Source organism: Budorcas taxicolor, chromosome 4 (genome assembly GCF_023091745.1).
Source record: "Budorcas taxicolor isolate Tak-1 chromosome 4, Takin1.1, whole genome shotgun sequence".
Classification (NCBI taxonomy): Eukaryota; Metazoa; Chordata; class Mammalia; order Artiodactyla; family Bovidae; genus Budorcas; species Budorcas taxicolor.
Genome location: NC_068913.1, coordinates 64,811,882 through 64,829,030, shown reverse-complemented (window position 1 = coordinate 64,829,030; position 17,149 = coordinate 64,811,882). Strand labels below are relative to the sequence as shown.

Here is a 17,149-nt window from a genome sequence, read left to right as displayed (position 1 = left end):
AGAAGCAGGGTTGGCCCGGCATCCCCCGTAAGGGGAGGAATCCCTCCCCACCCGCCCCCGGGGAAAGGGAGGAGGCGCTGCGCGCTCCGGGTGGTGGAGACACGCCTGCCCGGCTCCGATCCGTGCCCTGGGGCAAGCGGCCTCCCTCGAGGGTCTGGGGGAGCTGGCTGGACCCCCGGCGGAGACAAGCGCCCAGCGCGAGGCTTCTACTATCCCTCTTGCGTCCGGGCGCCCCCAACGGGTTCCCCGAGGCGCTCAGTGCGCCCGGGTCTCCGGCGCCGGAGCGAGCGTGCGAGCGGACCGAGTGGAGAGCCGGCGGGGCGGGTAGGAGGTGGGAGCGCAGAAGTGGAGGACGCGGCAGCTGCAGCAGCGGCGCGCCCCGGGGCAGTCGCTGCGGCCCTGGCGGCGGCGGCGGCGGAGCAGCGGTGCGCAGCGGGCAGCGCAGCCACTCCTCTCTGCCTATCTCCCGCAGTTCCGATACCCCCTCCTCCTGGCCCCCTCTCTGGCGTGGAGAAGCCGACGACTAAACCGCTGCGAGCAACTCCTTTAAAAAAAAAAAAAAGCCGCATTGGAGGAGCCTGGCCGCAGGACCCCTCCTCCCTGGGCGCCCCCCACCCCTCGCCTCGCTCTCCCGCCTCTCCCCCCGCCAACTCCCCCCCCCCCCCCCCACCTTTCCCCCGCCCCAGGCTCCCGGGCGCCCGCCTCCCTCCTTCGCGGACTGTCTCCCGACTCGCCGGCTGAGAGCCCTTTTGGACTGCGAGCGGCGGTAGCGGAGCACAGGCGGCGGCGCGGGACCTGCAGTCGCCGGGGATTCCCTCCAGGTGACGATGCTCTGGTTCTCCGGCGTCAGGGCTCTGGCTGAGCGTCCCTGCCGGCGCTCGCCCGGGATTACCTGCTGCGTCTTGCTGCTGCTCAATTGCTCGGGGGTCCCCATGTCTCTGGCTTCCTCCTTCTTGACAGGTAGGGGAGGGGTCGGGAGGGACCGACCCTCCCAGACGCTGGCTTGGTACCTGGGAGAGAAGGCGCTGACTAGCCCCGGGGACGGGAGGGTGGGGAACGAGCACCTTGGAGCCTGCTCCTCGCTGGCGCATGGGGATGAAGGAAGCCCTTCGGGATTAAGGGGTGGGAAAGCAGTGAGTAGGCTAAGGAGTGGAGAGCGGGCAGGCTGTTGACATTAATACTGTAGTGATAACGGAAATTCTATTTGAATTTGAAAAGTTCCTTTATTATATTTAGTTTTCTTCAACCTTTAGTTTGATCTCTTCTCCCGTTTGCAATTAAAGAAAAAAAAACAACAAAACACTGCATCGTTTTCCACCCATAGGCCTGTCTCATTCTGTAAGATTTACTGGTAGTGATCTTTAAAGCACCCGCCCTCCAGAACTGGATTTAAAGAAACTATCATATTTTAAAAGGGTAATAATAGCAGGATATAATAATTATATGCTTTCAGGCAGGTGAAGACCTCAGCTGCTATTCTGAAGGACATACTTTACTGACACCTGGTGCAGAAAAGAAAATATTGAGTCTATTTCTAAGAAAAGAGGAAAGAAGATTGTATTTCGAAAAGTAATTTCAATTCAACACAATATGAGGCAGATTCATATAAAGGCCTGTTTATTGACACAGTCCTGAATTCTGTTCAAATTTAAAATCTGCCTTAATGGCCAATTTGAATTTTTTGCTTATGGGAGTGTTTATTTAGTTGAAATGGTTTTATAAAGGAGGGGTATTATTAAAGATCCAATGAAATACTTGGAATTGTGCTTAAACCAAACATCTGAGAGCAGAAAATATATCTATATAGCACAGGCTTTAAAAAAAAACTTGTTCTAATAAAATTATTTAAAGTAGGTTTTTTTCAAGGGGACTTTTTTGAGTGAATTTGATTATTTAAAACTCATTAGGGATTTTTGAAATTTGGATATAGTTTTCTCAAAAAGTATTACTATAAAAATTCTATTTTTGTAACAAGGCCATGCAGCTAAATTTAAATAACTTTTTTCCCCCTTTAGGTTCTGTTGCAAAATGTGAAAATGAAGGTGAAGTCCTCCAGATTCCATTTATCACGGACAACCCTTGTATAATGTGTGTCTGCATGGTGAGTATGGAGATCAGGTAATGGGAAATCAATTGCTCCCTCTGACAAGGTGAATCCTTTAGCTGTAATTTTATGACCAGATCTTAAAAATTGCTTTTGGTCATTACAAAACCACAGATGGCTGGTGAATTGAATTCCGTTGAATTTCCAAGTTTTATGGACTTTGGCAATTTCTATTTTATCAGGCTGGAGATGTTTATCTTTGACATCAGGTTGCAGAAGTAAACTTCAGATGGACTTGGTATAGCATCACCTCAGTGGTAATTACCACTTGCACTTCTGCTGCTGGGAATGGCTATTGCCACCAAATCATAGGTGCCACCACACTTTTTGCTCTGATTCCATTGCCTGAGCTCAGTGTGAAAATGATAACATTTAGGTATAAAGGTCTGGGATAAGGTATGTGACAAGGGGAAAGAGAGGTTAGAGTCACAAAGCACAAACATGGGGACAAGATCTTGAGTTTTTTTGCCTCTTATATCCTAAGCTCTCAAAAACAATCTTTATATATCTGATTTGGAAGCCATGAGTCAGAAAGGACATTCTGTCCTTAATAGAGGATGACACTTGGCTGTCAGCTGCTTAGTTAACACTAGCAGTGGCTGGTAGATTAAAAAAATGATTTGTTTCAGTTTATTTTAGCTTTATAGTAAATGATAAGATCTAATAAGTAACCACATGGGGGAGATTAAATTATATGAATAAGAATTTCTGAGCTGAAATAGCGACTAACAAAGAACATTTTTGTTTAAAAGTGTTTTACATGCCAATCACTTTTGGCAAACCTTGATTAAAAACTACATATCACAAAACCCTGTTGGAAATACATTAAGGCAGTCAAAGTCAAATGCAAAGCCCCCAAATGATAGATGACTGCTTGTTATCAGATCAACATGCTGTATGCAACCAGAGAAGGGAATTTTCTCTGTTTAGGGGAAAGCCAAGCCATCTGGGTTTAAACTATCCGAAGTTTTTCATGACAAGAGATGAGGTCAATGTTGTGAAATGATAAATGGGTGAAGGTGAATGTCTGTATCAAATGATTATCAGGTTCTGAAGACTAAGAAAATCAGCAGAAATAAAGGTAAAAATGCATTCCATTTCCAGAGATGGTAAGTGTTGCTGCTTTAACAAAAGGGAGCTGAGAGAGGGACAATTAGGTTTGTGTTTATGAGCTGCCTTGTTAATGAATCATTTTTCACCAATGGACCTGTTGAAAAGGAGCTTTGCATTAAATTTTGGCTCAATTGTGTATTTACAAATGTAGTGTGTCTGCCTCTGTGTGTGTGTGTGTGGTGGGGGCAGAAGGGAGATGATTTCTTTATTTCTCCTATCTGCATAGTGTTAGTGAATTATTTTATCTTAATCTTGTAAGATCTCAGAAAATGGGGTAATATTTAAATAAATTTGGAACTCCACATGTGAAAATATTATTTTTCTCCTCAGCAATATTGTTACATTTATAATGTTTAAACACAGAGTTTGGGTTTTGCAAACTTTTTTCAAATAGTATGAAAATTCTCCATACAGCATTTCCCTTTTTTGGTACTCTTGCCCTGGTGGAAATAGTGCCTTTCCCCGAAAGTACAGCTTACTGCTAATAAGACCTTGCTGTTTTGAAGGTAAAGAGTGAATCTGAAGAAAAAAGATGCGTCGGTTGGAATTCTGGAGTGATACTTATATTGATTATGTTCAGAAGGGTGGTAGGTTCATTTATATCTTTGAGTAACATTTGGAAGTATCTGCCTTCATGAGAACTATCAGAAATCCTTTCCAAACACATAAAGTCGAGACTCGCATTCTGACTCACTAGCTTTTCAGAGGATGCCTCAAAGTTCCCCCTAGCTGAAAGGTTCAGTGATACGTTGCCATGACTTTTGCAGGGGTTTAGGATTATGGGGCCCAAGTTGTCATAGTTATTATTGTTTCCCAAATGTTTGTAGTACTTGATAAAGTTGAGTAAGGCTAGATGGACAACTGTTTCTTTATTTGTAAGTTTCCAAGGGACCCACTGCAGTATATGAATTTCGAAGCACCTAGCTTACCATGAGGCTAGTTGACAATTTTATATTTAGGCTGGATATTTAGCAAACAGATAATGTCAGAAATAACAACTAACACTTATGAAATACTTTATTTGCTGACAGTTATCGAAGACTGCATCGTTTCATTTAATCTTCACAAAAATCTTTTGAAGATTTGTACCCCTCCCCCCATTTTACAGATGAGGAAACTGAGGCTAGAGGATTTAGTAGCTTCTAAAGGTCATATTTTAGTAAATAGTGGAGCTGGAACTCACTCTCACCTGCCTCTAGAGCACATTCCTATAGTCAAGTGAAACAGGCTATTTTCTAAGTTGAAGATGTGAAAAAGCAAGGAAAAAAATAGATTGTTGAGTTATTTGACTTTTTGGCATTGCTTGAGTTATTTTGCTTTTTTCTTTTGAGTCTTTTAGGAGTTCGGTCAGCTAACATTTGTTAATCACATTATATGAAAGGAAAATCTCGTTATGATTTCAGTTGACCTGCAGGGAGCTTTCGTTGTGAGCTAGTTTTATGTATGTACGTTAAGAGGGTATGTAATAGTCAAAACTGTACTTTGGATAAAGAAAATAGTCATATTTAGTTTGTGTTGGTCCAGCCTTTTGGCAGAAAGCTACCTAAAGCTGAGTATAAGCTCATATCTTATTTCATAACACGTACTAAAAAAAAAAGCTAACCTCAACGTATGCTTAAAAAAGACGTAAAATGTTACAGTTGAGAGGAAATAGGTGGCACAAAGTCCTACATATAATTACAGTGTAAAAGCTAGAAAAATCCCACAGAATCAACTTGGCCTGATTTAAACTTTTAAACTCCGAAATGTTTCAAAGGTGGAATGAACTCATTTCTGTGGGAATTTTGAGGATGACAGCTGATGCAGTGGCCACGGCGAGCAGAACTGAATAATTTTATTCTCATTTATCCTTGTCTGCCTGGACCTCCTCTTGCCAGCATCAGTTGTGGTCCAAGAATAACCAGTTTGTCAGCTGTTGATGGATATTATTTTAAAGCGTGTGGGTTCAACTGTTCAAGGGGGAAGGTGAGAAGTTGGACTATTGTCCCGAAATCTAGGGAAGCGGGTAGACAGTTTGGATTAAAGATGCAGGCGCTTCATTGTTCAGTTAGAAAGCAAAGCACAGCTTTTCCTCGTCTTACAAAACGGTCTTTTGTGGGGCTGGGGAAGGAAGGCCAGACTTATTGCTGTTTTGTGTGGTGTTTTTCCCTTTCTTGCTAGAATTCTTTTTCCCGTAATGCCTAGAAAAACATATTGGTGCCTTACGTGAAGTACAGCTGATAGGAGCCAGCCCGTCTCAACTAATGAATCGAAAGTGGTCCTCTGGATCTTTTGGACATCCCCAAATCCATCCAGTGAACCTGAGGATGTGGTACCCCTGCTTTTCACCCCTTTTCCATCTAACCATAACATAGAAGGAAATGGCAAAAGCCAGTGAGTTCGGCCCAGTACTGGAAACCCGAGAAAACTTGGGAGGCTGGGACTCAGAAAACAGAAGTCAGTCCGAGCTTAGTTTGGCATACGTTTTGTTCAGCAAAAAACATTATTCTGAGGTTTAAATTTCCTCTTTTAAATCCAGAGGTGCAATTTAGAAATGGACCCTCTGCTCATAAAAAACAACGTGAAATTTGGTGTTACAAGAAGTGGGGCTCCACCTCGCTTGGAGCCAACCAAGGGGTGCAAACAGAGCGGGCTTTGTCTGCTGTCTTCTACTTTTAATCACAGAATCCTCTGTCACTAAACAAGCAGCTACCAGCATTTTTGATTCTCTAGGGTACTTTATCTCTATAAAAGCTTCATGTTTTCTATTGTTCAAATTAATTGGCTGGAGAATATTTATCTATTAGCTGAACAACTGTAAGGCACATGTTTGAGGATGAGGGAGACAGCGGTGCATCAGGATTCAATTCATGTATGTCTGCGTGTGTGTGTGTGTGTGTGTGTGTGAGAGAGAGAGAGAGAGAAAGAGAGAGGTGGAGAGAGGGAGAATGGGCATGGTGAAGGAAGGAGGGACACAGGGGAAATATAAAGTAGTCTTGATGTGTTCAGAGAGTATGCTTCATACATGCACATATGAATAGGTTGCTACGATTTTTTGAAAATTGTTTTGTATCATTTTTAGACTGGATATTGGATGCTCACTAAGACAATTATCAGGGTTTACTTATTTATTTATGTGTTTATGTATTTATTTATTTTTATTTATACTCTGTTTAGAAGATGGTATGACCAATTGCCTTTCCATATAATAAGGTATTCAATAGAGTTTTAGGAAAGGGTAACTAATTTAATTAGAGAAGACTCTTGAGAGTCCCCTGGACTGCAAGGAGATCCAACCAGTCCATCCTAAAGGAAATCAATCCTGAATATTCATTTTAAGGACTGATGCTGAAGCTGAAACTGCAATACTTTGGCCACCTGATGCGAAGAACTGACTCCTTGGAAAAGACCCTGATATTGGGAGAGATTGAAGGCAGGAAGAGAAGGGGATGACAGAGGATGAGATGATTGGATGGCATCGCTGACTCAATGGACATGAGTTTGAGTGAACTCTGGGAGTTGGTGATGGACAGGGAAGCCTAGTATGCTGCAGTCCAGGGGGTCGCAAAGAGTCTGACACGACTGAGCGACTGAACTGAACTGAACTAATTTACAGCATCTTACTGACAAATTCACCAATACCAGCTCATAGACGATTATTATCATTAGCGCTTTTTTGAGGCTCATAGAAGTGGAGCAAATGCCCTGAAGTTATATAGTTACTAAGAAACAGACCTGTGATGTGAAAACAGTGTTTTCTCTGCTAAACCAACTTGCTTTTGCAGGTTGTTTACTATTTCCAAATGTCTACAGATCCCTCCAAGGGCTTCAGAGAGTTATCTCAACCTCTACAAAGCTGACATAGGCTCACTCTAGGGAGTAGTTAGAGTGATTTTGTCTTATAACACAAACCAAGCCTGGCCTTGGAGGGCCCTTCAGAGGAAGATGCAGTGCAGGCAGCTATTGGTTTGTATCATATCATTTTGGCAAAGTGCTTTAGCCCTGGCATCAAACAGGCCTGGGTTCCAATACTGGCTCTGTTGTTAATTGCTAAGTGATGTCCAACTGTTTTGCGACCCCATGGGCTGTAGCCCACCAGGCTTTTCTGTCCATGGGATTTCCCAGACAAGAACACAGGAGAGGGTTGCCATTTCTTTCTGGAGATCTTCCCGACCCAGGGACTGAACCCTGTCTCCTGCATTGGCAGGTGGATTCCTTACCACTGAGCCACCTGGGGAGCCTGGCTCAGTCACTTACTGCTGGTGAACTCAGGAAAGTTTTTTCACCTTTCTAAGCCTCCATTTCCTTATCTGTAGAGTGGGATGGCTGTCATTAACAAACTCATAGACTTGCTGTGCGAACTAAATGAGATAGAACATTTAAGACTTGGTCCAAAGCTTGGCATTAAGTCAGAATGATTCATTATTGTTATTGTTGATGATGATGTTAATGTTTAAATTCTTATTTCCTCACATGGAATTAGAGGCAAATGTTCATCAGAAAAGAGAGAAAAGGGGGAACTTCACTGGTGGTCCAATGACTAGACTCTGGGCTCCCAATGTAGGGAGCCCAGGTTCTATCCCTGGTCAGGGAACTAGATCCCACATGCTGCAACTAAGAGTTGGCATGCTGCAAGGAAGATCGAAGATCTCGCTTGCTGTAACTAAGACCCAGTGCAGCGAAATAAATACATATTCTTAAAAAAAAAAAAAAAGAAAGAAAGAAAAGGGAGGGAAGGGAAGCTGATGGAGAAGAGACTTAGGGATAATGATGCCAAGCCCACCCATCGTTATGAATGGAGAGGGCTAGGTGAGTAACGTTTTGTGGGGTTTCCTGTCCCTCCAGACTTGGACTAGGTTGATCTGAGCTGCTTTCTTATTGGTCCAGTGGTCTGTGAGCCCTGCTGTAAGTTTTCCCCTTGCTCTCCATTAAACACTAAAAAAACTTTCCATGGAAGAGGGGCCTCATTTTTTCTGCAGAGTATTTACATCTCCATGCCTGTGGGGTCACCTTCACTTGTACTTTTATTGGCAGAGGGATAGGGTAGGGACTCAGGAGCGTTGTAATTCTGGAAAAACTGCCTAGTGGTCTGGCATCACGGTGATTTTCCTGGACCGTCTTGTGCAAGTCTCTCAACCCTATTCCAGACCTGAGTAGGTTTTTGCTGCCTGCTTACTTGTGTGCTCCCCTGCCCCATTCCCATTCCGTTTTAAACATGCTTTCTTTTCATTTCAAGGTACCAGTCTTCATAGTGTGCACCACCAGTAAACTGCGTTTCAAGTGTGGGAAGGCAGGCTGGGGAAAGAGAGCCCTTCCCCAGATGAGGATTCAGATATAGTGAGGGCAGGAGAACAGGACATCATAGGAAAAGTCAGGCAACACAAAGCGATGGAAAGTAAACCAATTAATACAAATTCATTGAATAAACAAAAGATATCAGTTTCTTGCACCCTCTTCTATGGCACTTGGTTGGGTCCAACTGATAGTCTGTTGAATCCTTTATGCTATAAAAGAATACTAGTAACATCACCTTTTATGGCACCAGGAGGTCAAGTGTGCTTGTTGAACTTAGTTAAGCTCAGCAAAAATGAGCTGGGTGTATATTTTAAGACCTCCTGATTCCCAGTTCTAGTTCTATAAAACATCACTCAAAGCACTAGGGATAACAGGTTGTACATTCAATAATATTATTCTTTCTTCCTTCTCTTCACACTTCATTCTCCCCTTCCTTTCTTGCCTTTTCTGTGTTTGAAGCATTGTGCTGGTTGGGCACCTTGCGGGGGCAGACCAATAGTACAGGTTCTTGCCCACAGTGGAATGGAAGAGAAAAATGCAGGCATGGATGAGTTTTACAGGAGTGCCAGAAAAACACTCTGCTAGGCTCAAACCCAAGTACTAAGGGAACTGTAGACGAATTCTGATTGGATTATCTGGGACCTTGATGGGCAGAGAGAGGATAGTCTGGGCAAAGCATGATTGGAGCAAAGGCACAGAAGAGTATGTGCTTGGGAACTGTGAAGATTGAGGAGTTCAGTGTGCCCTGTGTACCCAAAGCTCTGATGGAAGCTACAGTTAGAAGGCTTGGTGAGAAGCATCAAGGGGAGGACACTGAGTGCAATAATAAGGAGCTCAGTTCCACTTGTGGCGTTGTGGGAGCCATTTAATGTTTTGGCTCACCCACATGACACAGTAAGATGTGCTTTGTATGAATTCCTCTAGAAGCTTTTGTGAGAGCTGTTTAGAGTGGAGAGGCCAGAGTTTGGACAACAGGCACCAGAAAAAACACAGTAGTTAAAATGCGGTAGTCAATACGGTGGGATGATGCGCTAGTGTGTCTCTGTGGCAGTCACTTTGCTCATCAGTTGGTGTTTCTGGAACAGCTCTCAGTGCTGCTATTTGAATAGAATGGTTTACTTCCAGACCTCACTCTAAAAATTTCACTTTGGGGCCATCTCCCTCCTCTTACCCACAGTGTTACCTTGCTCTGCACTGTTGCTTGACACATTTGGCAAATTATTCAGTTTGACAGATACTATTATGGTGGTATGTATTCTCAGTGGTAGCACACATTTTTTACAACAATCAAATTGTATGACCCACCTTAGAGCAAGTATACCCCTGTGCTGGGACCCCCAGACTTGCAGAGGAGTTTCAGAGCCCAAGTTAATGTGCTAAGTCACTTCAGTCATGTCTGACTTTGTGACTCTGTGGACCATAGCCCACAAGGCTCCTCTGTCTATGGGATTCTCCAGGCAAGAATACTGGAGTGGGTTGCCATTCCCTTCTCCAGGGGGATCTTCCTGACCCAGAGATCGAACCCGCATTCTCTTGGCAGGTGGGGTCTTTACTACTAGTGACACCTGGGAAGCTGTTGATAGAACTTGGCAATAAAATAAATGGCAAAGGTGAGAAATGGGGTGGATTGAAGGGAATTTTGAGAATTCTAGCCGATGTTATGCACAGTGTAGGAAGAGAAGAGGTCATGGATGTGGATGGGGGATAATAACTTCAGAACTGAAGAGGGCTTGAAGACCTTCCAATTAGGAAAACCTAGTAGGCTCTTCAAAATGTGGATCTTGATAGTAATAGAGACATCAAGACTAGAAACCAATGTGTTAACTGTGTGCACTGAAATAAATTTCAGAACTTTGGGGATAAATTATTTGTCTTTGGAAGGGGTCTAAATTGAGATTTCAAGAAATTAGCCTATAATAGTAAATAGAAGAGGGGCTATATTTAATAGAAGTTTAGGAAGGGAGAAGCCGACGACAGAGACTGAGGTATAGTTACAGAAGGAGAATCAGCAAAGTGCAGGCCAAGGCAGAAGGTGTTTGAAGAAGAGGAAGGTCAGTGGTATTAGATCTTCCAGAGTTAGACTGGACCTTCTGGGAGAACATCAAGGATGGAACTTTCTCATCATCATCTTGAACTATTTGAAACAAACACAATGGTGTCCAGGTCCCTAGGACCTGTCGCTCATTTTCCCATGGAATAGAATTGATCATAGATGGAATTTGGTGGAACCCGGTTTGAGAGCAATACTACGATTGCTATAGGGATTTTGAAAATTTAGTGCAAAAATCACACATTTTCTGAATGTAAAGGTCTCAGCAAAAGTGAATAAATACCACATGACATTTTCAAAGGTCCCCAAACAAAACTAATTTCATGAATAAAAATAATAGACTTTGGAAGTGTCTTTGGAATGTTTCTATAGTTATGTGCAAAATGGACAAAGCTACATGGAGGCAGTTCTTATTATGAATCAGAGCAACAATATCAAAGAACTTGGCTAACATAAAATCTTACAATTATAAACTTTCAAGTTTGCTCTATGAAACTGTTAATGGTGCTTTAAAAATATTATGATATAATTTAATCCTTTAGTTAGATCTTCAGGAAAAATATTTTCTTTTTTCACTAAATTTTTGATGTCTGTTTCATCACTGAAGAAGACCTGTGGAATGGCAGCCTTGGTGTCTTAAATTATGGGCTCAAGTCTCCCCAGGGCCACCTTGTAGCTGTGCATAACTGGGCAGCCACCTTGGTCTCCCTGAGCCTTAGGTGTGGGTACTGAGCAAGTCACAATGGTATGTCTGCCCTTTGGCTTCATTTCTAAAGAGGAATCGTAGTGGAGACCCCATCTGTGGGCTGTAGCCATTGACTGAGATGATGTGTATGGGTTGAATATACTAGTGTTTGTGAAAGACCTCTGTAAACAGTGTAAGTGGAACTATTATTAAGGGCCAGAACTTGAATAAAAGACAGTGAAGTGTATGCTATAAACTAGTTTTTAGCACATACTTTAGTGAGTATATTTTTTAGCAATGATAGTGTAGTGACTCCTATATCCCCTTTAATATTTGTACAGCTTTGCGTGAGTTGCCTAATATTTCTGTATCTTGACATCTTTATTTTCATCATAGGGCTTTAGTCAGAATTGTGAGTCTAAACATTTCTTAAGTCAAGATTCTTAAAACAGAGTCTGGAAAACTGGTAAGCACTTCAGAGATGATAGCCCTAGCCTGCCAGTGCAGGAGATGTAAGAGACAGGAAGGGGTTCAATCCCTAGGTGGGAAAGATCCTCTGGAGGAGGGCACAGCAACCCACACAAGTATTCTTGCCTCGAGAATTCCCATGGACAGAGGAGCTTGGCTTACTACAGTCTATGGGTTTGCAAAGAATCAGACATGACTGAAGTGAGTTAGTACACATGGACACACGCCGCCATCCAAATGCTATGCAATTACTGCCTATCCCAGACTTCTAAGAAGTGCTTAAGTAGATGACTACAAGGCTTCTAAATCTTCTAAGAAATGATTAACTGGACTACTGCTTTTATTTCAGTGTATGGCCAGTTCCTATGGCGTGTTTACTCTGAACTTCTATCAGGGCAGATGATGGGACTTTAGTAGAGGTCACTGCTATCTTTTCCGTAAAAGATAGAAAACCTGGGAAATATTTGGGGCTTAGCAAGATGGCTGCTTCTCTGTTCCTCATTTTCAGAAGTCTGCCTGTTTCGTGTTCTCCTGACGGCTAATCGAAACATTGCTTTCACAGTGAGGCCGACCTGTCCTTTGCTGCACTGCCATTGAATGAGGAAGTGGAAGGTGGGAGGCAGAAATGTAAAACTAATCACTGAGTGGAGCCACTGAGACGGATGCTTCAGAATCTTCCCCCTTTTATTAAATTAATTTATTTATGTTTTTAAAAAATTTAATAATTTTGTATGCTTAAATTTTTATTTTTGGCTGAGAGGCATGGCTTGTGGGATTTTAGTTCCCCAGCCAGGGTTTGAACCCATGCCCTCGGTAGTGAAAGTACAGATTCCTAACCACTCACCACCAGGCAGTTCTCCCACTTTTAAAACGTGCAGAGCCCTGCTGTGTCTGCCCAGCCCCAGTCACTCTGTGGCTGCTCGCGGTGTAGCAGGTGATCCCACATTAACTGATGTGACTGGATTTGGACTTGTAGACCCTCCACATTCACAGAGCGTTATGTGCTTTTGACCCGCTGTCTCGTCAACTCTTCTAAGATTCTGCCTCTTCTCTTTGAGAGTGTGTTCTGTGTAGTAATGTATGTGGTTCACTTGGGCAGATTTATCTTAGGAGGTGAGGTCTTCAAGCATAAGAACCTTGTCCCCTCATCTCTGGAAGCCCCATAGCTTCAGCGAGAGGTCTGTAACCTTGGGACTTGAGTGGGAGTCAGGCTGGAGTTTCCTGTTTATAATTTGGGTTGTTAACACTTGGGATCGCTACCCCCCAGAATGGAACTCCAAGTTCCAAAACAGGATTCTCCCAGTGAGTTTGTCACAGAAGGTCAACCCCATCTATAAAAGACATCCTAAATAATCATTGCAAAAACACTTTTTTTCTTCCTTTGAAAGGAATGTACTCCCATTTGAGACCTAAAGTCATATAGACATTAAGTCCTGCTTTTATTTGTGACGAAAGGAACATTCTGTCTTATAGAAATGCCCTGCTGCCTTGTAGGCAACAATGCAGGAGGTGCCTGAGAGGGGAGAATCCAGGATTATCTCAGTTCGGTTTTCAAAAATCGCAATCAAAAATGCCTCGGACCCCCTTGGCTGCCATTCCCATCATTCCCTCCCCCTTCACTGAGCCTAACTCTGAAACCGGGACACAAGCCTCAGTGTTTATATTAGGTTTTGGATGTTAGCTCCCTTGGCTTCTGGGAGCCGACTCTGTTGAAAATTATGTTTTTCTTTTAAGGACAAAGGCCTTATTGTATGTACACGTCGTGCAATGTAATGAGTTTTCTGTTTTGTTTTTTTTTTAATGTTAGGTAATGGGCGGGACTAACCCAGATCTGGCAAATGACAGGTTCAAAGGTCTATACCCTGAGTCGCAATTTGAAGGTTTCACGCAGGTGACTCAACCAGAGAAAGTGGGAGGGAGGGACAAGTGGCATCTTCCCTGACCAGAGCATGTGCCCTGAATGCCCTGCTTTGATGGAACAACCATAAAACGGCTGTGGGAGAGGGCCAGCAACATAAGTGATGATACCCCAGGGACACTCCAAAGAGAATGACAGTGACAGTAAGAATCACGCAGATAACTGTCCTCACATTTTCACTTACAAAAGCGCGTGTTTCCAAAATAGCTCTCGTACTCTTGGTCAAGTAAATAGGTTTTGGCCAGATGGTTTGTCAATGGCCGCAAAGGCTGCAGGCGTAGGCTAAGCATCTTATTTTGAGATGCCGTGCAGTGGGCTCTCTGGTTGTGCTGCTGGCCTCTGCAGCTGTGGGTGACCTCAGAAGATTATTTCCAGGAGAGGTGGAGCTGGTTCTCTGAAAGGAGGCAGGAAAATTAGGAGGCCCGAAACTGTTTTTACATTTATTTGGGTCTCACTGAGAGGCATTTTTAGCATCTTTGTCTTAATTTTTTTTCCTTCTCTTTATGTAAAAAACATTTTTTGGAACCTGTCCTCTCAGGTTCCTCTTGGAGGCAGATCTGCAGACTATAGCATTAGCAATAAGGTTCCTTTCCCTCCTCACTGCTTTCTTTTTAGTGAGCAAAGCAATGACATTTGCATTCTTTTCTGTATTTTTTCCTAGAACTTCTTACTAAAAAATATTGGGGGATTCCTTTTCCATTTTATTTTCTAATTGAACAGACCTGTCTGAGGCAAGTTATGACAACTGCTTCCTCTGGGTTCAGAGAGCAGGGCTGCATCTGGTCAGTGTCTTGTGGGACATGCCACTTCTGCCTCCAGGAGGGCCTTGCTGTGCTGTTTGACTGCCTGTGGGCTTCCCAGGTGGCATAAGTAGTAAAAAACCTGCCAGCCGATGCAGGAGACGTAAGAGACATGGATTCAATCCCTGGTTTGGGAAGATCCCCTGGAGGAGGGCATGGCAACCCACTCCAGTATTCTTGCCTGGAGAATCCCATGGACAAAGGAGCCTGGTGGGCTACAGTCCATAGGGCTGCAAAGAGTCGGACACAGCTGAAGTGACTCAGCACACATGCACTGCCCCTGTACCTCTCAGAAATTCATGGATTCTAGAGGCTCTCACAGCCTGCTGGGTCTCTCCTGAGTTGTGGATTTATAGAGCGAAAGCAGTAGCATCAGAACATTCACATCCCAGTGTTTCTAGGTCTCAGGGGGATGCTGTTTTCCTGAATGGGAAGACTAATCAGATATTCTCCCACTTGACAGCTGCTATGCCATGTTCCTGGGTTTATGCTCCTTGAGGGAAACGGGCCTATTAGAATTGAGATGAGGCAATTTCCTGTTTTCAAGCACATGTGAATCAGGGGTTCCAGCACCCAGTGGTACCCACCAGAGCTCAACTTGCAGTCTCATCAGCACAATAGGTGAGCACCCAGACGGAAATTCCTTCCCCTTAAGAGGTTACTCAGTCAGAGTCTGGGGAATAGTTGGATGGCAGGGAAGGGGGCAGGAGCCTGCTTTTTGGGTAAGTGTCTCTAATTAGTTCCGAAGTGATGTCTGCTGGAGGAACTGGTGCTTCTTCCTTCCCCCTAGGATGAGCATGTACCAGATAGCAGTGACCTCCTTTCTCCTGTGGCTGCCTGTGTGCGTGTAGGGAACTAGTTGGGATTTATTAAAATATGTGATTTTTTTTTCTGTTTCGTAAAAGCTGTACACTGGGCAAAGGCAAAGAGACATTTGATTAAAGTACTTTACACACCACTTGGCCAAGTTATAGAAACAGCTTCCAGATTTTGGATATTTGGTGTTGACCTATCAAAACAACAATTTCTTACAGTTCGACCTAATATGTACTTTAAGCACCTCGAGAATTTTTCACTGGAGGTACTTATCCTGGCAGGTTATTTCAGTGTATCTTAATGAGGGGACCTTTAAATTCAGGATGAACTGACACTGGTTCCACAAACTAAAAATAAAATGTGTTGATATGGTAAAACACCACCTCTCTTCATCTCTGAGCCCTCAGCTCTGAATTAATGGGTTCTCCTGCACATCCTCAGGATGCCTCTGATGGTGGGGTGGGGGGAGGGCAAGGGAGGAAACAACATTCACCTTGGTACCAATGAGAGGGGCACATGGTGACCTGCAGGAAACATGGGAACCGAATTGCAGGACTGAACTAGGAAAATGATTGATGGTTATTAAACGCAGCACATATGTACTGAGCATTTATGGTAATAATGGCCTGAGGTGCTGTGAGATGGAAAAAAAAAACAAACAACTTTTTTCCTGCATGAACGAAAGAGATTAAATTATGTTCCAGATAGTTTTGAAGTTAGATCTCTTTTATTGCTTTCAAGTTCTTTGAAAATTGAAGAACTCATGCAGGCCATAGATATTAACTCTTGGTTGGAGTATCTGATTAATCAGAACAAATTATTCTTTGACTGTGCTGGATGACATGTGTATGCTGCTGCTGCTGCTACTGCTAAGTCGCTTCAGTCGCGTCCGACTCTGTGCGACCTCATAGACAGCAGCCCACCAGGCTCCCCTATCCTTGGGATTCTCCAGGCAAGAACCCTGGAGTGGGTTGCCATTTCCTTCTCCAGTGCATGAAAGTGAAAAGTGAAAGTGAAGTCGCTCAGTCGTGTCTGACTCTTAGCGACCCCATGGACTGCAGCCTACCAGGCTCCTCTGTCCATGGGATTTTCCAGGCAAGTGTACTGGAGTGGGGTGCCATTGCCTTTTCTGGACATACGTGTATATGCATATGTAAATATGTATTGTATATGTAGGCATTTGATGTAAAGTTTGGGTCATGTATTTAGTTTGCAAATGACTTTTTCTCATGAGAGAGTCTCAAATAAAAGTGTGAAAATGTGATTGAACCAGAGGTTGTATATGTGTTGGGAGAGACCCTTAGAGCATAGCTTTGAGCGCTCGTGACTAAGGACTCACAGTTGCGTTCTCATCACTGGCAGCCTCTCCTCCCTCCTTGCCCACCCACTTCAGTCTGATGACGTGTCTTCTCTCACACAGTTGTAGGCCATTAACAGGTCAGTGGTAACAATTCTCCCACCTGGGCCCCAGCAGAGATGACTCTCAGTTTTAATGAACATGAGAACCCCCCAGGGAGCTTGTTAAAAATGCAGATTCTAAGAGATTCTGACTCAATAGATCTGACAGAGATCAAAGAATCTCCATTTTTTAAATTGCTGTTGCTATCAGCATCACCATCTTTTTTATTTTTTTAAGAATCTCCATTTTTAATAACCTCATCCAGTGACTCCACGCAGGAGCCAGTATTTGAAAAACTTCCCATCTGAGGTTAGGGGAAAGAGAAGGGACTATGAATATAATCATGAATATAGGTCAATTCCCCAATGAAGCAACATGTCCTCTAGTGGTCAGGTACATTTGAGATCCTGTTATTGGTACCAAACTTTCCTATAGGTCAACTCATTTACAGAACTTTATTTTTGTGGAGCTTTGCAGTTATCTTGTACATCAGCCATCTTTACTGAAGTGCTACTTTTTTCT

General features: G+C 43.4%; 1 protein-coding gene across 1 annotated transcript in view; it reads left to right on the top strand.

Moving 5' to 3' along the window:
* Positions 1-827: 827 nt before the first annotated feature.
* BMPER (BMP binding endothelial regulator) overlaps positions 828-17,149 on the top strand; it is a 252,338-nt gene continuing 236,016 nt past the window's right edge. Inside the window, exons 1-2 of the mRNA XM_052638900.1 lie at positions 828-960; positions 2,016-2,101. Coding sequence (XP_052494860.1) covers positions 828-960; positions 2,016-2,101 — 219 coding nt within the window. The remainder of the gene's footprint in view (positions 961-2,015; positions 2,102-17,149) is intronic.